The 24,394-nt window shown below is 45.2% G+C and overlaps 1 protein-coding gene across 1 annotated transcript; it reads left to right on the forward strand.

Moving 5' to 3' along the window:
* Window positions 1-248: 248 nt before the first annotated feature.
* LOC111965367 (rho guanine nucleotide exchange factor 37-like) lies at window positions 249-24,217 on the forward strand. Its single transcript, XM_023989520.2, has 13 exons — window positions 249-1,024; window positions 2,949-3,343; window positions 3,831-3,960; window positions 4,873-5,020; window positions 5,458-5,657; window positions 5,812-5,942; window positions 6,379-6,483; window positions 6,937-7,050; window positions 7,295-7,612; window positions 9,313-9,441; window positions 11,636-11,831; window positions 12,189-12,400; window positions 19,446-24,217. The coding sequence occupies exons 2-13, from the start codon at window positions 2,960-2,962 to the stop codon at window positions 19,650-19,652; spliced, it is 2,274 nt and encodes a 757-aa protein (XP_023845288.1). The 5' UTR covers window positions 249-1,024; window positions 2,949-2,959; the 3' UTR covers window positions 19,653-24,217.
* Window positions 24,218-24,394: the final 177 nt, after the last annotated feature.

The raw sequence follows: 24,394 nt of genomic DNA on the forward strand, positions 1-24,394 counted from the left end.
TAAAAAGGAAGATAATTATGATGTGATAAGTGGAGGATATTTAGTCTGAAACATATTTTTATCCTCTGGTCATTAGGACCGACCCATCAGCCATTCAGTATCCTGCTATCCCTGGAATCCAAGTTTCCTCCCTGGTCAATGGAATATTTAAATTTGAACACATGGGTAAGGTTATTGCTGTTTCCTGTTGTAAAATTAGCAATGAGTTATCATCACCTGTACTTGTTTAACAACTACAAGTGATCACAATGATGACCGAACTATGAACTATTAATGAATCAATTTACGCAGCATTCCTTGGCCCAGTTCCAATATTATCAACTCGGATCCATTTTCTTTCAATGCTTGTGAGTTCCTTGTTGGGCCTGAAATGTTTGTTAGTTGAATTGTTTCTCTGTAAATAACTGACAAATTTCATCACCCTCAAGATAAACATTTACTGTGAACTCCATATGAGTTTGTCTTGTACTCAGACATCCACATATTTCTAAATTCTTACAGGTGGAAAATCTTTGCAATTACTTGGGTGGCAATTGGCATTGAATTCCCTTTGAGCTTTTGTTTCCTGTGAGAAAACATCAATCGGCATGGTGCTGTCTCTCTACTGGCGGGCCAGCCTTTCTTCTTGAATGGGTGCCAGCCAATGAGCTTCTTCCTGAGCAGGCGTCACTTCCTTTTCACCGGCTGCTGCAGTCAATCAGCTTATTCAGCACAGAGAGGATATGTGCTGTGTGCGCTCAGGGCTTTCCACACTGCTAAAAGCCTACAACCTCCCTATCTGCCTCCCACTTTACCCCAACAAACATCCCATGCCGCTGACCCTCCCATCCCCCATTCCCCCACAAGCCTCCACTCACACACCCATGCCACATGAGGCACAGCTCTGTTAGTGAGTGAGTCAGTGGAGAAAGTTACACCAGTCTCTATATGTTGGTGTGTTTGCCAGGCACTCGACTGCAACAACCGCAGCACAATCCTGTGGCCCGCGAGCCCTGCTGCGTCTGATCCCAGGCCTCTTCTCAAGGTACTATGCTTTAATGGTTGTTTTCTGCTGGCACTGTCACTGAGAACCTGATATTTTCAGCCTGAGGTGAGGTTGTTGTTGTTGATGTTGGATTATTGGATTATTAAACTAGTAATCCGGAGACCTGTTTTGTTATGGTGGTGTGTCTATTTATGTAATGTCTGTATTTCTATCCACCTTATTAATTAACAGTATGACTCGTTAGGTAGATCACTTTGTTTTGGTAACTTTTGTTCAGTGGTGAATCACGGCTAAGTCAACATTTTTCAAGTCATTTTGCTGCTGAATCCACAAGCACTGACTGTCCCTCCACACATTTCTAGTCAGTATTCCCATAACATGAATGAGTCAAAGACAGTGCCTGCGTTTTTAAACGGCTATAGTGCCTTCAGAAAGTATTCACACCCCTTCACTTCATCCATATTTTGTTGTGTTACAGCCTGAGTTTATATAGATTAAATTGAGATTTTTTGTCACTTGTTTACACACAATACACCATCATTTATGGCAAGCCTAAATAATAATAATTATAAAAATGTGCTTAAGTTGCATGGACTCACTCTGTGGGCAATAATGGTGTTTAACATGATTTTTGGATGACTACCTCATCTCTACCCCACACATACAATTATCTGTAAGGTACCTCAGTCGAGCAGTGAATTTCAACCACAGACCAGGTAGGTTTTTCCAATGCCTCGCAAAGAAGGACACCTATTGGTACAGTAGATGTGTATAAAAAAAAAAGCAGACATTGAATATCCCTTTGAGCATGGTGAAGTTATTAATTACACTTTGGATGGTGTATTAATACACCCAGTCACTTCAAAGATACAGGCGTCCTTCCTATCTCAGTTGCCGGAGAGGAAGGTAACCACTCTGGGATTTCACCATGATCCCAATGGTGACTAAAACTGTTACGAAGTTTAATGGCTGTGATTAGAAAACTGAGAATGGATCAACAACATTGTAGTTACTCCACAATACTAACCTAATTGACTGAGTGAAAAGGAAGCCCGTACAGAATAAAMWTTTTTCCAAAACATGCACCCTGTTTGCAAAAAGGCACTAAAGTAATACTGCTAAAAATATGGCTAAGCAATTCACTTTTTGTTCTAAATACAAAGTGTTATGTTTGGGACAAATCCAATACAACACATTACTGAGTACTGCTCTCCATATTTKTCAAGCATAGTGGTGGCTGGATCATGTTATGGGTATGCTTGTAATCTTTAAAGGAAATGTAATCTCCATCACCACCCCAACATCAACAAATTATGTGAAAATGTCACGTCTATGTTTTTGTAGTAAAAAAGAGCGTACGAAAGCTGTTTACAATGACATCCACCAATTAATAGACATTTTGAAAAGAATAATGGGCAAATGTTGCACAATCCAGGTGTGGAAAGCTCTTAGAGACCTACCCAGAAAGACTCACAGCAGTAATCACTGCTAAAGGTGGTTCTACAAAGTATTGACTCTGGGTTGAGTACCTAAATTTGATATTTCTGTATTTCTTTTTTCATACATTTTCAAACACTTCTAAAAAACATGTTTTCACTTTCTCATTATGTGGTATTGTGTGTAGATGGGTGATAAAGAATTAATTTAATACATTTTGAATTCAGGCTTTAACACAACAATGTGGAACAAGTCAAGCGGTTTGAATACTTTCTCAAGGCACTGTAAACCTTATTACATTGATTGATTGAAATCTGCTCAAAATGGAAGTTGCTTTAGTAGCAACAGCTTTGTAAAAGCAGGACCATGTTGTGCGAACACGTGGTGTTCCAGCTCAAAGGACAGGAAACAATGCAGAGTATAAGCCATTCAGACCCACTATAATAGCCCTGCCACTGGCTGCTACTACTGGGTGGGATATAGACCTCAGGCCCCACATGGAGCTAACCCCCTATTTCTCTGACAGACAGCCTCAGCATGGAAAGCCCAGTGAGGGCTGAGCCAGCTACCCCAACCCTGGCTCCCCGAAACCATACTCCTTCTCTAAGTCCCAGAGCTGAGGCCAAAGAGAAGAGGTCGGAGGAGAGCGAGGGAATAGCGGATAAGTGTGAGGCAGTGGACAAAGAGGAGGACCCTATATGTCTCTCGCTGTTATCAAAGATGACCGTGTTTGTGGAGGCGCCAGCAGAGGATGCATCAGAGAAGGCTGCGGCTGAGGAGGCTGCTGCCAAGGAGAGGGCTGAGAGAGAGGCTCAGAGGCAGCTCCTGGCCACAGAGGAGCTGGTCTACACCGAGAGGAACTACCTGAGACTCCTCCAGGTCTGCACCTGCACCATTAGGAGCAACCTGCAGAAACTACAGGTACTTCTACTGCACCGCTGCACAGGGCTAGGAGTTTCCTGACCATGTGACTTGTCCGGGGAAAACTACGGACCCTAGTGGGTCTAAAGTCAATAGACAAATCTCTAAGGAATGGTCTTGAAGCACCACGCTTTATTTCCTTTCCTGTCTCTGAAGGTATTTCAATTACCATATCATCGAATGTATTTGAATAGAAGGCTGTGCTTAAAATGGGAGTCTCGTAAAAACAGGATGAAATCACATTTTATGGGCTGGAAGGCAAGCCTCTCTATGCGTCAGCCAGTGGTAATGATGAGGAGGGCTAATGTTGGTTGACGGACGGAAAGAGGCAGGAGGATGCAGAGGGTGAGAGACAGGGAGGAGAATGGAGAGAGAAGGGATAGAAAGGTGGATAGGAGGAGGGGGTAGTGTAGTGGTGGGTGAATGATGCCCTTTGTGGAGAAGTAAAGTCGTTATGATAAATGGTGTACCTTCCTCCCCACCACAGCCTCAGCTGCCTAACCTGGACAGCATGTTCCTGTACATAGAGGAGGTGATTGATGTGTCGGGACGCCTCCTCAGCCTCCTGGACCAGAAGCAGGTCACGCCCCATGATCCTCTCTTTCTGGAGACCCTGTGTAAGCAGATTATTATAATTTTTTTATCAAAATCATTTACTAATGGGTGGCTGTGGGAATTGAATTCCTGGCATTGCAAGTGCCATGCTCTACCAACTGAGCCATACAGGAGCAGTACTGCAGGACCGTCACCGTGGCGAGCTACCTTCACACCTCAAACATACACTATCACACCTAGTGATTCTTACTCACAGGTACTTAGTAATATATTCACACCTGCATCACCCCACCTACTAATTCTATGGGGCTATTTAAGAATAGGCTCACGTCAAGCACCTCTGTTTCACAGGACTATTGATACCAGCTGCTTCTCATTATGTGTACTACATACCTGCGTGTATTAAAAGCCTACTAGCACATTTCCCACCATGGTGTTGCAAATCAAACACTTCATACAGTACACCTTGCAGTCAAGCTGCTTGAGGTCAGCTAAATAATGGGAAAAACAAACTCCCTCTCTGTTGCGACCTTGTTTGCCCTGCTATATTTCAATGTAGAGCAAACAAGAGTGCCGGTGTGTCAGAGTTCCCTTTTTTCCATTATTTAGTTGACCTCGCTCAGCAGCTGGACTGCGAGGTGTTCACACATTCCTCTTTTCTGCAGAGATCTAACCTGCAAGAATGGCTAGAGAGACAAATATACACAGAAATGTTTTCTACACTCTATCACAGACTGATCAGGTGAATCCAGGTGAAAGCTATGATCCCTTATTGATATCACGTGTTAAATCTCTGCATTATTGAGAAAGGGCTCGTAAGTAAGCATTTCACGGGAAAGTCTACACCTGTTGTATTCGGAGCATGTGACAAATCACCTTAGCAACGCTCCATGGGGACGGATAAAGGACCCGCACGGGAGGCATACATGTACATTTATGTCACATCATAAATACTTGATTCATATTCCCTTCAGGCGACGCCTTCCTCAGTTTATCAACAGACATAGAGTCGGCTTACAAGGAGTACCTGTCCAACTACAGCAACGTCACAGCGTTAGAGAACAGCTACAAACAGAAAGAACCCCTGTGGACTGAGATGGTGAAAGTCATCAAGTCCTCAGCGTATGTTTATCGCTCTCTCTCTGCATTCCTGTTCCAACCGTACTTGCTACCATACTGCATTTCTGTTCCTATCCTGGCCCCAAATCTATGGTTGTTTTCATGCCAAACACCCAATAGGGTATAGAGCACAAACCGATCTGGGACCAGGCTAGCTTTGACCCTATTGTCAGATTGAAATACAATGTCCATCCTTCAGTATTGTCACAGTATATGTGTTGATACAGGCCAGAGGTGAATGGACGTACCTTTTGTCTCACTTTCTGCATTCCTGTTCGTACCATACATTGTCTCTATTGTCCAATTGAAATACAATACTGAAATTGCCCTTAATATCACACCCCATTTAAAAAATATATATATGTTTTACGGATGTCAAAATACAGCTTTCTCACATTACAAATCTAGAAAAAGACACGTTTATACTATGTTGTGTACAGGCCAGAGGTGAATGCTACCTCTCTGAGCTTCTTCCTGGTGATGCCAGTCCAAAGGATCGCTCGCTACCCTCTTCTCCTCCAGACCATCATGAAACATACAGACCCTGGGCACCCGGCCTACTCTCTCCTGGAGCAGACTGCCCACGCCGCCGTAGCCGTCAACTGCAGGATCAATGAGTACAAACGCTTCCGAGACGTTGGTGAGGACACATGATAGCTATCACGTACTAGTAATCAAATCCTATGATTGATTTTAACTATTCAGAGCAAGGATATTGATAGATTGTGGGCATTGCCTTCACTTTTTTTTCCTTCTGAACACCCATATTAGAATTTCTTGTCTTCTCATCACAGCGGACAAATACAAGAAGACGGAAACCCTGACCATAAGAGATAAGATAAACCGTCTGAACAGCCACAGCATCGCAAAGAAGACTGCCAGACTGAGTCAGTTCATCAAGCATGAGACGGGGATTGCACCAAAGGTAAGGCACTTTCCGTACCTGTTCCTGATGTTAGGTTCACTCAGCCATAAAATGCAGCTACACGCCCTTCTTCAGCGCCTTTGGGTTAATAATTAAACATAGGGAATGGAAAAAGCTGTGAGATAACATATGACATGACCAGTGTTTACTTCTTAAAAGGTCTCGCTGTATTCGAACCTTGATTCACACCCCCGGGGAGCATTTATTACATAAAGTATGTAGAGAGTAGCTGAATACAATGACACGTACTATGCTGGTGGCATGTCACATGGTTATGAGTATTCCCTTGCGGACATTTTTAGACATATTATTCATCAAGTCACAAACTAAAGCTCTGGGTCTCTTTTTAGCGATGGATGGTAGAACATTCTTATTTAAATCTCTGTAAAAAATGTATTGAATTTTCTGTTAATAACTTCCCTCGGTTCAATTCCAGTTGGTTGATGAGGAGTTTGATGCCTTGGAGGGCTTTTTCTATCTCCTCGAAAATGGTATCGCCGTGCTACATGAAAATGTGGAGACGTATCTCAGCCATCTGCAGGTGAGCTTTTGTAGACCTGATCCCTGTGCCCGTGGAGACCAGAGTAAGATCACCATGACAGCATTGGAATCACTTTGTTTACACCTGGCTTTCCACTCAACATACAATTAGTGCCCAATCCCTTTAGATTCACCTCTAGCTTGGCATCCTCTTCTCACTAAATAATGAGCACTGTTGGATCAGTAATCCTCCTCACCAGGTGTCAACTACAACTACATGGCTAATGTTTCAGTGGTGAGCATTTGAAAATGTAAAGATGTTGTAAGAAAATCTACGTTTTCAGCCTCCTTCACATTGCCGCACCTATTTGAATGCAGACCCTCCCCACTGTCAAACAGCCACCGCCTGTCATAAACCATGCATTTCTGACAACTACCTCAGTTTTCTGTTTGCGTTTTTTCCGCGTCTCAATATAGTTTGCGTGGCATCTTTTCTTCCATCGTTCTATTACAGAGATTCCTTAGCTGTCGACCGGAGGAGTTTGACCTTGACATGGACGGGGAGAAGCCTGCTATATGCTACAAGGAAATCACAGCAGCATTGAGACAATGGATACTTCCTACATTCGTGAGTCAAGCCAAAGTACCCCTTTGTTATGCATGCTACAACAATGGGCATCAGAAAATAAGTTGGGTGGGCGGACAGACCATCTTTATTGAATTACGCCCATGGCCGTGTTTCACTTTCCCACATGTCCTTCAGGCTTCAGATTGCACTGCCTGGACCTCACGCCTCTATCCATCGCCCTCCCCCCACTCTCTATTCCCTAATATTTCCCTCTTTCTCTCCCCATCCCCCACTCCATTTCCAGGAGAAGAGGATAAGGACGTTGGTCCACAAGCCCCTCTGTGCCCTTCGAGAACTGCTGGCGGGGCCTCGTAACCTGATCCGTAAGCGCCTGGACAAGCTGCTTGACTACGAGCTGATCGAAGAGAAGCCCAGTCTGAGCTACGATGAGCAGGCAGTGGCAAACACCTATAAGACCATCAACACGTTGCTCCTCAACGAGCTGCCCCAGTTTAACGGCCTGGCCCTCACCCTGCTCTGGGGCATGCTGGGGGCCTTCAGCTGCCTGCACAAGGATCTGGCTGCAGACATGGAGCAGCTCTTCCAGGGCTTTGCCCAACAGGTGGGTTAGTGGGTACACCACAGTCACTGTAGAAGGGTTTAGAGGGGGTAACAAGATAGACTTTAGTATAGGGTATCTGCGGACGACCAATGCTGACCATTGCAATTGACCATTATACACTGAACAAAAATATAAACGCAACATGTGAAGTGTTGGTCCCATGTTTCATGAGCTGAAATGAAAGATCCCAGAAATGTTCTATACGCACAAAAAGCGTATTTCTCTCAAATTGTGTGCACAAATTAGTTTACGTCTCTGTTACTGAGCATTTTTCCTTTTCCAAGGTAATGAAGAAGCTGATTAAACAGCATGATCATTACACAGGTGCTCCTTGTGCACTCTAAAATGTGCAGTTTTGTCACACAACATAATGCCACAGATGTCTCAAGTTTTGAGGGAGTGTGCAATTGGCATGCTGACTGCAGGGATGTCCACCAGAGCTGTGGTCAGAGAATTGAATGTTAATTTCTCTACCATAAGCCGCCTCCAATGTTGTTTTAGATATTTTTGTAGTACAACCAACCGGCCTCACAACCGCAGACCACTTGTAACCATGCCAGCCCAGGACCTCCACATCCAGCTTCTTCACCTGCGGGATTGTCTGAGACCAGCCTCCCGGACAGCTGATGAAACTGTGGGTTTGCACAACTGAAACATTTCTCCACAAACTGTCAGAAACCGTCTCAGGGAAGCTCATCTGCATGCCCGTCAACCTCACCAGGGTCTTAACCTGACTACACTTAGGCATCGTAACCAACTTCAGTGGGCAAATGCTCACCTTCAATGGCCACTGGCAAGTTGAAGTGTGCTCTTCACGGATGAATCCCAGTTTCAACTGTACCAGGCAGATGGCGTGTATGGCGTTGTGTGGACGAGCGGTTTGCTGATGTCAACGTTGTCAACAGAGTGCACCATGGTGGCGGTGAGGTTATGGTTTGGGAAGGCATAAGCTACAACGTTGGACAATAAACACAATTGCATTTTATCGATGGCAATTTAAATGCACAGAGATACCGTGATGAGGCCCATTGCCGTGCCATTCAAACGCCGCCATCACCTCATGTTTCAGCATTATAATGCAAGGCCCCATGTCGTACGGATCTGTATATATTTCCTGGAAGCTGAAAATGTTGCAGTTCTTCCATGGCCTGCATACTCACCAGACTTGTCACCCATTGAGCATGTTTGGTATGCTCTGGATCGACATGTACGACAGCGTGTTCCAGTTTCCGCCAATATCTAGCCACTTTGCACAGCCATTGAAGAGGAGTGGGACAATATTCCACAGGCCACAATCAACAGCCTGATCAACTCTATGCGAAGGAGACGTGTCGCTCTGCATGAGGCAAGTGGTAATCACACCAGATATTGACTGGTTTTCTGATCCACGGCACTACTTTTTTTAAAGGTATCTGTGATGCATATCTGTATTCCCAGTCGTGGAATCCATAGATTAGGGCCCAATTTATTTAAATTGACTGATTTCCTTATGTGAACTGTAACTCAGTAAAATCTTTGAAATTCTTGCATGTTGCATTTACATTTTTATTCACTGGATATTGTTAAGCATGTTGTGTTGCAGTTTTCTTGTGTCACTTTCAGTTTATTGATTAGTGAGAAATATACCTAAGGCCAGAGATGCAGCTGAAGTTGAACTTGACTATCTTTCTAAACTTGTTTTGTCTGACCTCTCTTTGCAGCTCCCTCACAGTTCCCTGGAGCCTAATGCATTCTGGGAGTGGGCAGAGTGTTCGGTGCTGGAGGGTGCGAGGATGCTGGAGAGTCTGTGTCGGAATGTGGAGGACCAACTCAATGCTCCCATTGTCCAGGTCAGTCCCAACAGAAGCTGCACTATAATCTGTTGTTTGGTTGGTGGTGATGTGACTTGTTGCCGGGGAACATCGCCAGGGACAGTGCGTGTATACATCCACAGCCTCACAGGACTTGTCAAATAGCAGCAGGACGATTCATACTAGACCCATTCACTGTAAATGTTCTTATTATCTAAATCCATCATGTGTTTGGAATAACCTGAATTGGATCGGGATGGTTATTTATATTAGCCTTAGAGTTGTTGAGTAATCTTTCGTGGACAGACGGGCGACTAATCAAATTGCGCAGTATTTTAGTTCTGAGTTAACCGAGATGACCTGTTTACCTGTTGAAGGTTCTGAGGAAGGTGTGCTGCCTGAGGGGACAGTACTGTAACTAAGCATAAGCCATTTGTCAAAACTAGGACATTCACAACTCACAAAACACAAACTATATTTTCTGTTCAACATGCATAAATAGCAAACTGGAAATTCCATTATCTTTCCTCCCCAGTTAGAACAGAAAGCGCCATTCATTTTGCTTAGTCATAATAGTAATAACTTAACTCCAGCTAACACGTGGCTCGTATCATCACCACACCACTACGCATTACTTTAAATGATGAGAATGTGAAGAGGAGAGAGAAAGGGTCTGGTTTCATGTCTCAGACTAATCTAGACCTCTCACACAGCCCACATTAAAATCTGTGTTTTATGTCTTTCTGTCTGCAGTGTGAGCAGCCCTCAGAACAGATGGGCCCTGGCCAAAAGTAGTGCACTACATCGGAAATAGGGTGCCATTTGCGATGGATCCTATATGATAGTAATGAGCCTCCGCCTGTCAGATCTACAGGAATACATGACAGCAGTATTGGGGATGGGTAGCTCATTTGTGGCTGGCGATGGCTCTCACTTACAGGCACCATTTCTACAGCACTAGAAGGCAACGGGATCACTTCATTAGCTGCTCTTAGATGAGATAGTAAAGCCATAAACCTTACAAGTCACCCCGGGGGAAGCTAAGCAGGCGAACAAACACCACTCTTAATACACACTGGGTGTACAAAACATAGACCAGAGGGTTGGTCTTCCTGGAGTGCTACAGGAACTGCAGGATTTTGTTCCAACTAGTCACAACACCTGACCAGCTAATTGATCAGTTCAATGATTGCCTAAATTCCACACACCTGGTCTTCCAGGTCGGTTAAATCAAAAACATCAAGTGCCTGCGGCGCTCCAGGACCAGGGTTGCCTACCCCTGACATAGACTGACCAGGTGAAACCTATAATCCCTAATTGATGCCACTTTTTAAATCCACTTCAATCAGTGTAGATGAAGGGAAGGAGACAGGTTAAAGAAGTATTTTTAAGCCTCGACAATTGAGACATGGATTGTGTGTGTGCCTTTCAGAAGGTGAATGGGCAAGAAAATATATTTAAGTGCCTTTGAATGGGGTATGGTAGTAGGTGCCAGGCGCACCAGTTTGAGTGAGTCAAGAACTGCAATGCTGCTGTGCTTTGCCATCGCTTTTTACCGTGTGTATCAAGAATGGTCCACCACCCAAAAGACATCCAGCTTGACACAACTGTGGGAAGCATTGGAGTCAACATGGGCCAGCATTCGTGTGGAACACTTTCGAGGACCTTGTATAGTCCATTCACCGACCAATTGAGACTGTTCTGAGGGCAAAAGAGGGTGCAACTGAATATTAGGAAGGTGTTCCTAATGTTTTGTACACTAGATATATTGTTAGTATGTCTTCATCAGGTGTATATAGATTGCATTAGGATTACAGTGCTATTGGATTTGTTACCACATTTCTTGATTTCTTTGTGTGTGATTATTTGTGTATTTGTTTGGCATTTTACTGCATTGTTAGGAGATAGTAACGAAAGCATTTCACTGCACCCGCTATAACATCTTCTAAACTGTGTACACGACCAATACACTTTTATTTGATGCCGCTAATTAGTTAAACTACTGTATGTTGCTTAATTATGTGCCTGATTGCTGCATAACTATGTTCCTGATCGTACAGTATGGGTTCATTAGGGCATACCGTATCAAAACGTTTCAACTTTTTGCAACGGAAAGTGAAAACATAGCATTTTATTATTGGATAAATCCAGGTAGTCCCCCTGTTTCAGTCAGTTTCCTTCTGTTTTGTGCGTAATGAGCACACCCCTGTTCTGTTCATTTGTGTCCTCCCAGCCTCTCAGCCCTGGGTCTCAGAAGTGTCTGAAGGTCCTGACAGACAAGCACGGCTCAGGCAAGATCTACCAGCTGACGGGTCATGTGGTGGGGACTAGAGACCTGGACCTGAGCCTGAACAGAGGAGAGCTGGTGGCCATCATCAGTGAGATGGACACACGGGGGGACAGACGCCGCTGGCTGGTCGATGCAGGGGGTAAGACCTCCAGGATATCTCACCTTTTCACTTGAGGGGATGATCTTTAAAAAAAACACACTGCTTCACATTCTAAAGGAAAGTCAGTCCCTTTAGTTAGTCAATGTATTGAGTTGTCTTTCAATGTAGCAGTGAATACCAAACTAGAATTCTGGTTCAGCCACCACCAGTTAGTGGAGACATCTAATGGTTGTTTACTGTTACTGCTGACTGTGTACTCATAGTAAGTGTTTAATTCTATCTATCCAAATAGATTAGATCAGTTATTGGATAATATGTGGTTTATAATGTATCTTATTACTGTATAAAATTGATAAACGCATTTTTTTGATCATCTATTACACAATCTGTGTCCAGGTCCAAGAGGATACGTCCCCTCCTCCAAACTGGTGCGTTACCACCAGGTAACCATGGCCCCTCCCCCGTCCCCTCATCTGACAGTCACTACCATGGATTGTGCTGGAGGAGTCAGGCGACACTCCTACACCCCTGACATCAGGCGACACTCCTTCTCCCCTGATACACCCCAGCCCGTGAGGACTCTGTCGATGACCATGCCCTGCCTCCAGGTAAGTGACACTCCCATGTAAAGTTTCCTCTAGGTACAGATCTAGGATCAGTGTCCCCCTCCCCAATCCTAATCTTAAAGGGATAGTTCACCCAAATTACAAAATTACTTATTGGTTTCCTTACGCTGTAAGCAGTCTATAGACTAGATGACAGCAATCCATGCTTTGTTTTTTTCCACATGCTAACGTTTTAGCATTTGTGGCACAAATCCCATTCAAGTCATTGGACCGATATTGGCATGTTCAAAACATCTAAGTGTTTCACCGAGACGTGGCTGAATGACGATACGGACAATATAGAGCAAGCGGGATTTTCCATGCACTGGCAGAACAGAGACGCTACCTCTGGTAAGACGAGGGGTGGGGGTATATGTGTTTATTTGTCAATAACAGCTGGTGCGCGATGTCTAATATTAAAGAAGTCTCGAGGTATTGCTCGCCTGAGGTAGAGTACCTTATGATAAGCTGTAGACCACACTATCTACCAAGAGTTCTCATCTATATGATTCGCAGCCGTCTATTTACCACCACAGAACGAAGCTGGCACTAAGACTGCTCTCAACCAACTCTATAAGGCCATAAGCAAAGAAGAAAATGCTCACCCAGAAGCAGCGGTCCTAGTGGCAGGATCTTTAATGCAGGCAAATTTAAATCCGTGTAACCTCATTTTTACCAGCATGTCACATGTGCAACCAGAGAAAAATAAAAATCCTAGACCACCTTTACTCCACACACAGAAATGCATACAAAGCTCTCCCCCGCCCTCCATTTGCTAAATCTGACCATATAATTCTATCCTCCTGATTCCTGCTTACAAGCAAAAACTAAAGCAGGAAGTACCAGTGACTCGCTCAATATGGAAGAGGTCAGATGATGTGGATGCTACACTACAGGACTGTTTCGCTAGCACAGACTGGAATATGTTCTGGGATTCATCCAATGGCATTGAGGAGTACACCACCTCAGTCATCGGCTTCATCAATAAGTGCATCGACAACGTCGTCCCCACAGTGACTGTACATACATATTCCAACCAGAAGCCATGGATTACAGGCAACATCCGCATCTAGCTAATGGCTAGAGCTGCCGCTTTCAAGGAGCGGGAGACTAATATGGATGCTTATAAAAAATCCCGCTATGCCCTCAGACGAACCATCAAATAAGCAAAGCGTCAATACAGGATTAAGATTGAATCCTACTACACCGGCTCTGACGCTCGTCGGATGTGGCAGGGCTTGAAAACTATTACGGACTACAAAGGGAAACCCAGACGCGAGCTGCCCAGTGACGCGAGCCTACCAGATGAGCTAAATGCCTTTTTATGCTCGCTTCAAGGCAAGCAACACTGAAGCATAAACGAGAGCACCAGCTGTTCTGGATGACTGAGATAACACTCTCGGTAGCCGATGTGAACAAAACCTTTAAACAGGTCAACATTCACAAAGCCGCTGGGCCAGACGGATTACCAGGATGTATACTCAAAGCATACGTGGACCAACTGTCAAGTGAACCCACCAGGTACAACCCTAAATCTGTAAACATGGGCACCCTCATAGATATTATCCTGACCAACTTGCCCTCCATATACACTTCTGCTGTTTTCAATCAGGATCTCAGCCTCATTGCCTGCATCCATTATGGGTCCGCGGTCAAATGACCACCCCTCATCACTGTCAAACGTTCCCTAAAACACTTCTGCGAGCAGGCCTTTCTAATCAACCTGGCCCAGGTATCCTGGAAGGATATTGACCTCATCCCGTCAGTTGAGGATGCCTGGTTGTTCTTTAAGTAATTTCCTCACCATCTTAAATAAGCATGCCCCTTTAAAAAAATGTAGAACTAAGAACAGATATAGCCCTTGGTTCACTCCAGACCTGACTGCCCTCGACCAGCACAAAAACATCCTGTGGCGTACTGCACTAGCATCGAATAGTCCCAGGGATATGCAACTTTTCAGGGAAGTCAGGAACCAATACACACAGTCAGTTAGGAAAGCAAAGGATAGCTTTTTCAAACAGAAATTTGCATCCTGTAGCTATAACTCCAAAAAGTTCTGGGACACTGTAAAGTCCATGGAGATTAAGAGCACCTCCTCCCAGCTGCCCACTGAACTGAGGCTAGGAAACACTGTCACCACCGATTTTAAATCCACGATAATCGAGAATTTCAATAAGCATTTCTCTAACGGCTGGCCATGTTTTCCTCCTGGCTACACCAACCCCGGCCAACAGGTCCGCACCCCCAACAGCTACTTGCCCAAGCCTCCCCAGCTTCTCCTTCACCCAAATCCAGATAGCAGATGTTCTGAAAGAGCTGCAAAACCTGGAACCGTACAAATCAGCTGGGCTAGACAATCTGGACCCTCTCTTTCTAAAATTATCCGCCGCCATTGTTGCAACCCCTATTACTAGTCTGTTCAACCTCTCTTTCGTATCGTCCGAGATTCCAAAATATTGGAAAGCTGCCGCGGTCATCCCCCATCTACAAAGGGGTGACACTCTAGACCCAAACTGTTACAGACCTATATCCATCCTGCCCTGCCTTTCTAAAGTCTTCGAAAGCCAATTTAACAAACAGATCACTGACCATTTTGAATCCCACCGTACCTTCTCCGCTGTGCAATCCGGTTTCCGAGCTGGTCACAGGTGCACCTCAGCCACCCTCAAGGTACTAAACGATATCATAACCGCCATYGCTAAAAGACAGTACTGTGCAGCCGTCTTCATCGACCTGGCCAAGGCTTTCGACTCTGTCAATCACCGTATTCTTATCGGCAGAGTCAGCAGCCTTGGTTTCTCAAATGATTGCCTCGCCTGGTTCACCAACTACTTCAGTGTGTTCAGTGTGTCAAATTGGAGGGCCTGTTGTCCGGACCTCTGGCAGACTCTATTGGGGTACCACAGGGTTCAATTCTCAGGCCGACTTTTTTCTCTGTATATATCAATGATGTCGCTCTTGCTGAGGGTGATTCCTTGATACACCTCTACGCAGACAACACCATTCTGTATACATCTGGCCCTTCTTTGGACACTGTGTTAAAAAAAATCCAAACGAGCTTCAATGCCATACAACACTCCTTCTGTGGCCTCCAACTGCTCTTATACACTAGTAAAACTAAATGCATGCTCTTCAACCGATCGTTGCCCGCCCGACTAGCATCACTATTCTGGACGGTTCTGACTTAGAATATGTGGACAACTATAAATACCTAGGTGTATGGCTAGACTGTACACTCTCCTCCAGACTCATATTAAGCATCTCCAATCCAAAATGTAAATCTAGAATCGGCTTCCTAATTTGCAACAAAGCCTCTTTCCCTCATGCTGCCAAACATACCCTCGTAATACTGACTATCCTACCGATCCTTGACTTCGGCGATGTCATTTACAAAATAGCCTCCAACACTCTACTCAGCAAATTGGATGCAGTCTATCACAGTGCCATCCGTTTTGTAACCAAAGCCCCATATACCACTGCAACCTGTATGCTCTCGTCGGCTGGCCCTCGCTACATATTCGTCGCCATACCCAAGTCTTTGCTAGGTAAAGCTCCGCCTTATCTCAGCTCACTGGTCACCGTAACTACACCCAGCTGTAGCATGCGCTCCAGCAGGTATATCTCACTGGTCATCCCCAAAGCTAACACCCACTTTGGCCGCCTTTCCTTCCAGTTCTCTGCTGCCAATGACTGGAACGAATTGTAAAAATTGCTGAAGTTGGAGACATATCTCCCTCACTAACTTTAAGCATCAGCTATCTGAACAGCTTACCGATCGCTGCAGCTGTAAATATCCCACCCAACTACCTACCTCATCCCCATATTGTTTTTTTGCTCTTTTGCACATCAGTATTTCTACTTGCACATCCTCATCTGCACATCTATCACTCCAGTGTCAATTGTTAAATTGTAATTACTTTGCATCTATGGCCTATTTATTGCCTTACCTCCTTACTCCATTTGCACACACTGTATATAGATTTTTCTATTGTGTTATTGACTGTACTTTTGTTTATCCTATGTGTATCTCTGTGTAATTTTGTCGCTTTGCTTTATCTTGGCCAGGTCGCAGTTGTAAATGAGAACTTGTTCTCAACTGGCCTACCTGGTTAAATAAAGGTGTTATTAAAAAATAAGTACTGTCTTCACTGACATTTTCAACCTCTCCCTGACTGAGTCTGACTGAGTCCCTAACCTACATGTTTCAAGCAGACCACCATAGTCCCTGTGCCCAAGAACACTAAGGTAACCTGCCTAAATGACTACCGACCCGTAGCACTCACGTCTGTAGCTATGAAGTGCTTTGAAAGGCTGGTCATGGCTCACATCAACAGCATCCTCCCGGACACCCTTGACCCACTCCAATTCGCATACCACCCCAACAGATCCACAGATGATGCAATCTCAATTACACTCCACACTGCCCTTTCTCACCTGGACAAAAGGAACACCTATGTGAGAATGCTGTTCATTGACTACAGCTCGGCGTTCAACACCATAGTGCCCACGAAGCTCATCACTAAGCTAAGGACTCTGGGACTAGACCTCTCCCTCTGCAACTGGATCCTGGACTTCCTGATGGGCCGCCCCCAGGTTGGAAGAGTAGGCAACAACACTTCTGCCACACTGATCCTTAGCACTGGGGCCCCTCAGGGGTGAGTACTTAGTCCCCTCCCCAGATAACTGGCAGTGTGGTGCCAGGACAACAACCTCTCCCTCAATGTGGGCAAGACAAAGGAGCTGATCGTTGACTACAGGAAAAGGCGGGCCGAGCAGGCCCCCATTGACATCGATGGGGCTGTAGTGGAGCGGGTCTAGCGTTTCAAGTTCCTTGGTGTCCACATCACCAACAAACAGTCATGGAGAGGGCACGACTAAACATTTTCCCCCCCTCAGGAGACTGAAAAGATTTGGCATGGGTCCCCAGAACCTCAAAAGGTTTTACAGCTGCACCATCGATAGCATCCTGACTGGTTGCAACACTGCCTGGTATGGCAACTGCTCGGCATCTGACCGTAAGGCACTACAGAGGGTAGTGTGTGCAGCCCAGTACATCACTGGGGCCAAGCTTCCTGCCATCCAGGACTTATATAATAGGCGGTGTCAGAGGAAAGCCCATAAAATTGTCAGAGACTCCAGTCACCCAAGATATAGACGGTTTTCTCTGCTACCGCACGGCAAGCGGTGCCAGAGCGCCAAGTCTAGGACCAAAAAGCTCCTCAACAGCTTCTACCCCCAAGCCATAAGACTGTTGAACAATTAATAAAATCGCGACCAGACAATTTACATTAACCCTCCCTTTTGTACACTGCTGCTACTCGCTGTTTATTATCTATGCATAGTCACTTCACCTCCACCTACATGTACAAATTACCTCAACTAACCTGTACCCCTGCACACTGACTCGGTACCGGTGCCCCCTGTATATAGCCTCGTTATTCTTATTGTGTTACTTTTTATCGTTACTTTTTATTTTAGTCTACTTGGTAAATATTTTCTTAACTCTTTTTGAACTGCACTGTTGGTTAAGGGCTTGTAAGTAAGCATTTCATGGTAAAGTCTACACTTGTATTCGGGGCACGTGAAAAAGTTTTGATATTAAGTGATTTTGTTGAGCTTCACAATCAATGTGAGATACTTTCGGATGATTTGGACATGATATGTGAACAATTTACTCCCATGACTTTTGTGGCACAAACAAATGCTAAAATAGTGTTGGCATGTGGAAACATGACAAAAGAAACAAAGCATGGATTGATGTCATACCTTGTCCAGAGACTTCTTACAGGCTAAGGAAACCAATGTAATTGTGTAATTTGGGTGAACTATCCCTTAACCATTAGTGGGGGGAAAAATGCTAATCTGAGCCAGGATTAGCGTCTAGGGGCGAGTTCACACGAGTGAGTGACACGAGGGCCAGAGCAGCGTGAGGGGTGGGTGGTTTCTGAGTGGCAGGTTGTTAAAGCACATCTGATTACCTGCTCTGCTTTGTGTGTCAGGGAAATGGATGATGGGTGTATGCAATTGGGGGGAACAGCATCCCATCAATCAAACCCTATCAGATGTGTGTGAGGGTTTTGGTGGAAAACTCCAAATTGTCTGCTTACCCTTGTCAGCAGTGTTGATACGCAGAGTGCCCTCAAACCCTCTTTGTTTTATTAATTGATTTGTTTTAGCTCTTCAAACATCAGTATACATTGGTGTATACATGGTTACTTGAACTCTGTGTAGCATTTATTTGTGCTGCAATTTCTGAGGCTGGTAACTCTAATGAACTTGTCCTCTGCAGCAGAGGTAACTCAGGGTCTTCCTTTCCTGTGGCGATCCTCATGAGAGCCAGTTTCATCATAGCACTTGATGGTTTTTGCGACTGAACTTGAAGAAACTTTCAAAGTTCTTGAAATGATTCCGGATTGACTGACCTTCATGTCTTAAAGTAATGACGGACTGTCGTTTTTCTTTGCTTATTTGAGCTGTTCTTGCCATAATATGGACTTGGTCTTTTACCAAATAGAGCTGTCTTCTGTATACCACCCCTACCTTGTCATAACACAAATGGCTCAAATGCATTAAGAAGAAAGAAATGTCACAAGTTGTAAAAGTGAGTGATTCTCCTCATGACCTTTGGGAGGCATTTATCATACCCTTATAGCCAGCCATCATCATGTACCGCTGGAAGTATGATCACTAATCATAGGCAGGTGACAATTCCCTAAGGCTTGAATTCTTCAACTCGGGTCGTCCATTTTGAGTCTGTAATTTCWGTGCCTTTGTGAGCAGAGGAGACTGCTGGTGATTATAAGTCCACTACATTCACAGGCCTCACAGCGGAGCCCTAAACTGCACTTACATGCCTTGCTGATGGCCAACTTTCTAAAGTCATGTTGTCCAGAGAAGAGCTGTGTTTACTAATGGCGTTGGCCAGACCACCAAGCTTAAAAAACGCAATTAGCCCTGCTAGGCTGCTAGGGCATCAATCTCTGTTAGATCACCATGCTCGATAATAAAGCCTTGTTTGCTCTGTCTGTCCACCGCGGTATCGTTGCAGGTGTTTGCAGGCTATGACTTCACGGCGAGGAGCAGTCACGAGGTCTCTCTGAGGGCGGGGGAACCAATCAGAGTMCTGGAACCCCACGACAAGAGGGGTAGCCGTGACTGGAGCCTGGTGGAGGTGCGGGAACAAAGGGGGTATGTGCCCTCCAACTACCTGGCAGCGGTGCCTACATCTATGTCGCCCTCCACCCCCTACCACTAGGGTTGCCCCGGGCAACCAGCCAGTCCGTGTTAGACGCCACTCGACCATCGCTGCCCACGCACCTCTGCTCAGCGGGAGAAGCGCTCTCACTGAAGCTGACATCTACAGGAGGGAGAGATATGTGTGTGTGTGTGTGATGGATTGGATGACAGGTGTGTGTGAAGTGGTGCACCAGGCATTTGCATGTAGAGTGCTCCAAGCCCTCGACTGCAGCACCTATTAGAAGCATGTAAGTGGGAGGCCGCTTCCATCACCAGGAACCAGGGGTGAAATGCTGCTTTCTCCTACAGAGAATGACTGACTGGCAGGCAGGTAGCAATGCCTCAGCACAGCATGAGGATGAAGGAGAGCAGGCAGTCTGTGGCAAGGGAATTGGTTCTTGTGAATATTTTACCTACCTGACAAAGCTTCTCCACTGAGCGGATCTTTCTCTCTCTGTCTCTCTCTCTCTCTCACAACTGGCGCTGGCAGTTAAACTGATGGACATATGTACAAACCCCTGACTCTGTGAATCTGCCACTGGCATTGACAGCAATGCAATTTATGCTCAGGCAAATAGTTTTATGATTTCTAAGAAGAAATGAGGTCGGCGTACTAAAACATTAATGCTAGAGTGCATGATCAAATAAGAATGAGGGGGAGAGTGGATGAGAGAAGTCCTGTTCAAATGGATGAAGCGTAGCTAGTTTGATTCCAGATATCAAATGGCAGCAAACATCTGTTATTAAAGCAATTGCATCATTCGGTTGTCATGGCTTTAATAGCAAAGTACTTGTAGTGTTAGCGGCGCCTTCTCATTGGTCCAAATGTCAGAGCAGAGTGAGAAGACAAGACGTTACAYGATGATGCTGCTGCTGCTGCTGTATCTGGGCTGTCTAGACGGAGGCAGAACTCTGTCTTCTCTGAGCTGGCCACAAGGGGGCGTACCTCACCAATTCTCACCTAACAGATGGCTTTTGTAGGCTTTAGCTTTATCATCTTTATTATTACCTCAGTCAGTATTGATGTTAAGCTTCTGGTGGATGTTGCACAATCTAAACATGTTCATATCTTAACAGTGTTGTCATATATAATTAATTTGACTGTCACTATCTGCGTCATAATATTATCTAATGTGTTTGCTCAGTAAGTCTACTGTCAGGGATAATCCTATGCCGTGTTTTTTTATTTATTCTATTTATTTACCCCTAGCAGGGTTTCGTGTGTTCTGATGAAATGAGCTATGGAAGATGAAATGACTCAGTATAGCCAAAAACAGTCTGAAAGGGAGCACAGCTCTGCTCTGTTGGTGCAGCAGTGTCATTGTTATGCTGATTGCTGCAGAATAGTAGTCTGTGTGTCCTGGATAATACAAAATTCAGGCTGGGTATACAGCCTTTCAGATATTCACCTCCATTTTACCATGTTGGCTCAGAACAGGATTTGTATGCGGCTCTAAGATGGTGCAGTTTCTGAATTTGAGATGTATTTTAAGGAAAGGCTACGTAAATGGGTCACCATCTTTGAGAGCGCTATTATAACATAGCTTTCACTAAGAGAGCACCAGAATGGAGGGTAATCAAGTGTAAACGGACGTCAGGGCTTTTAGGGTTGCACTTAACGTAACCAAACAATGCTACTGTGTGGCGCGTGCTGTGTGCTGTCCTCCATATGACATCTAAACATATGTGTGGCTTTTTTCCGCATTTGTGGTTGTCACCTTGATGCTAAGGACGGGTTGTCAACAGGGATTTGATGCAGTGACTCCCTGCAGCTACCGCTATCCCTAGCATGACAGAACCCTACGCAGCTCTAAAAATACACTTTCTCTCATTCAATGGTTCTATAAATAGACTACTGTCGTTATAGCATCCCTTGTTGGACCCTTGGCCTCCCCCTGCTGGCTACTGTGGAAACAAGTTGTTTTTCCCTTCTTTCCTCCTCTGGGTGGTAAATCCCATAACAGCGGCTGTTATACTACCCCCCCTGCATGGCTCCAGGGCCGCTCTTGGCTTAAAATCCATAGGGGAGTATACAGACAACAATTAGGTTGGTTGTTGTTTCTGTCTTTGAGAATTGGGCTCCTGACTATGAGGGTAATCCGGTGCTTTGCAGGCAGGGCTGAGACGAGGCGTCCATGTTTCTGTCAGCCTCAGGCTCCAGTCAGAGTGTGGATCAGCTGCTCCACTGTAACACTGTCTGCTTATCTGGCTGCAGCCTCAGATTTATGTGCTGCGCTGAAATTATTGTCCATTTTTAGGGGGTCACTGTGGCTGTCAAGGGAAAGAGCATCTGGGTGCCGGGGGGGTATTTTTCCTGAGAGTCTCTCCCTCCACCACCTCCCCTGACTTGTGAGGAAGTGTTAAAGCGCAGTGTAACAGGGGCTGATCCGTCAAAGCCGCGCTGGGCTGGCCACAGAAATAGCAGCAGTGGGCTTGTCCTGGTTGTTTTAAGCCAGGGCTGTATTTGGTAACCATTTGGCACCGCCCCTGATGCCTTAGCTTGGCTTCTTTAAGACCCTGTCAGCTGGCTCTTTAAGGCCCTGTCTCTGGCAAAACCAATTTAGTTTTAACAATGGTTCATCCCCTCTGCTGCTGGACTAGAATGGGACATTTTCCTTTGGCTTGTAGCTAATGACTGGGGGTTTAGAAGATAGTGGTGAGACTGAGGCGTGGACGGTGCAGGGTACGGCAAGGCAGGGATGCATGTGACACTCTGCAGCCATGCAGCAAAATTTGCCTGAGGCTCCCCTTGGGGAGAGAGCCACTGACATGGCCCAATCGCCATGTGTGTCAGTGAGAGCGTGTGAGTGAGCCACGGCAGTCAAGCTTAACAGATCTCCTTGTCGTCAGGAGGWTTGACTTGGCTGTTCCTAATTCCAGGACATCGGCTGTTTTCTACTTTCTCCTTCATGCTTCCAGGCCTTCTTTGAATAAGACATACAGAAGGCAGATGTACAGTGCATTCGGAAAGTATTCAGACCCCTTGACTTTTTCCACATTTTATTACATTACAGCCTTATTCTAAAATGGATTGCATTTTTGTGTGTAGGTTGATGAGGGGAGAAAAAAAATAAACTTTTAGAATAAGGCTGTAATGTAACAAAATGTGGAACAAGTCAAGGAGTCTGAATACTTTCCGAATGCACTGTACACTGACATAAGAGATACAATTTACATTTCCCTTCAACTGGATATCATTCCATTCATAATTTTCCCACACACTGACTTGAAACTGAATTCTATATACCCTTTCCATTTAAAGGAAGTTATGTGGCCTGCAATAGACTAGCGTCTCGAACAGGGCTACTTATGTGGCCTTCATAAAGGAATTGCTTTGATGTTCTATAACTGGATACTTTTAATTGGCCAAACATTATTTGTAACCAAAGAGTATTACAGGATTGTTTACATGTTGATCTCAACTGTGCTGTATAGGGCAGTGCCCTTTCCCTTGGTGTAAATCACATTGGCCCCTTAGTACAAAATAGACTGGACGATCCTTTGGGGCCCATTCCTTTTGGGTCCTGGGGCCCATTCAGACTGAAGGAGGCGCATGGGTGGGGGTGAGGGCAAGGGATGATTGGGGTAGAGCGAGAGGCTGCGTTCGGGCCTCTGTGAGGATTCTAACTGGAGGGGGACTGCGTTGATCATAGACTGTTCTAACCCAGAGTTTGTAGACACTCCGCTGGAACCTACAGTCTCGGTACAATCCCCCTCCCTTCTTACATTTCCTGAAATGATGCCGTTGCTTTGTCTTTTTCTCTCATTCACTACGCTGCGAAATGTGGCATCGAGACGCTCCGTTTTTCTTTTGTTTCTGTTTGAACCCTTTGACGTACAGTCATGGGCTGGCTACTGGCTCGCATGGCGGGCAGGCGGCCGCTCAAGGCCCGGTTTTTGTTTTTCAGCAGAGAGGACAGGGCACCACCTCTCCCAGCCCAATTATGTGACGACCCTAACTGTGTTTTGAAACAGGTAACCGTGTGGTCCATACGTAAGCCCAGCCCTCTCTTGTAAACAGCGCTGGCCTAGAATGTCAGGGATGTCAACCGCCATCACGAGGGCGCAGGGCTTAGAGCTTGCTATAGTCTAGTGGGCGTGAAACGCAGAGCCATGCGGAGAGGGAGGGAAGGGGGTGTTTATGTTTAATGTGAAAGAGGAGCTCATCCCCACCATCCGACACCGGGACAGACTATGTGCCATGCCCCCTTCTGGCAACCCGATAAGGCACTTTATAACACTTACATGACACTTAGCTTATAGGGTGTCACACATTATAACACGTGAAGTGCAAATTTCTTTCAGCTGGACTGAATTTCTAAGTTTAGGCGCTGCTGTGTCAAGCTATTGAATGTTTTATTATTATTTATATTTTTTTAATAGATGTGGTACTAATATTTTCATCTCGCTCTTTAAACTGTCAATCATTTCATATTCCCTTGTTGCTGTATTGTACAGTATGGACTGCAGCTACCGCCAAATGAAGTGCTATGTTGCTAGTGGTGGAACTAACTGTTTAGTTTTGCAGTTGTACATGTATTGTACATATTTAGCAAATATGTTTAACATTAAACATATATTAAACCCCCAACTGTGAGATGCGTGATTCTGTGTCTTGCCCTGTTTTTAGTTGATTGCGTTATTCTGCCCGTGTACGGTAACATGTTTCTTGAGGTGGGAACGACGAGGAACCTGTGCATTGCTCACGCCTCACGTGGCAGGTGAATCTTTGACCTTCCTCTGCTCGATTCACCCCAATCC

Source organism: Salvelinus sp. IW2-2015, linkage group LG6.1 (assembly GCF_002910315.2).
Source record: "Salvelinus sp. IW2-2015 linkage group LG6.1, ASM291031v2, whole genome shotgun sequence".
Lineage (NCBI taxonomy): Eukaryota > Metazoa > Chordata > Actinopteri > Salmoniformes > Salmonidae > Salvelinus > Salvelinus sp. IW2-2015.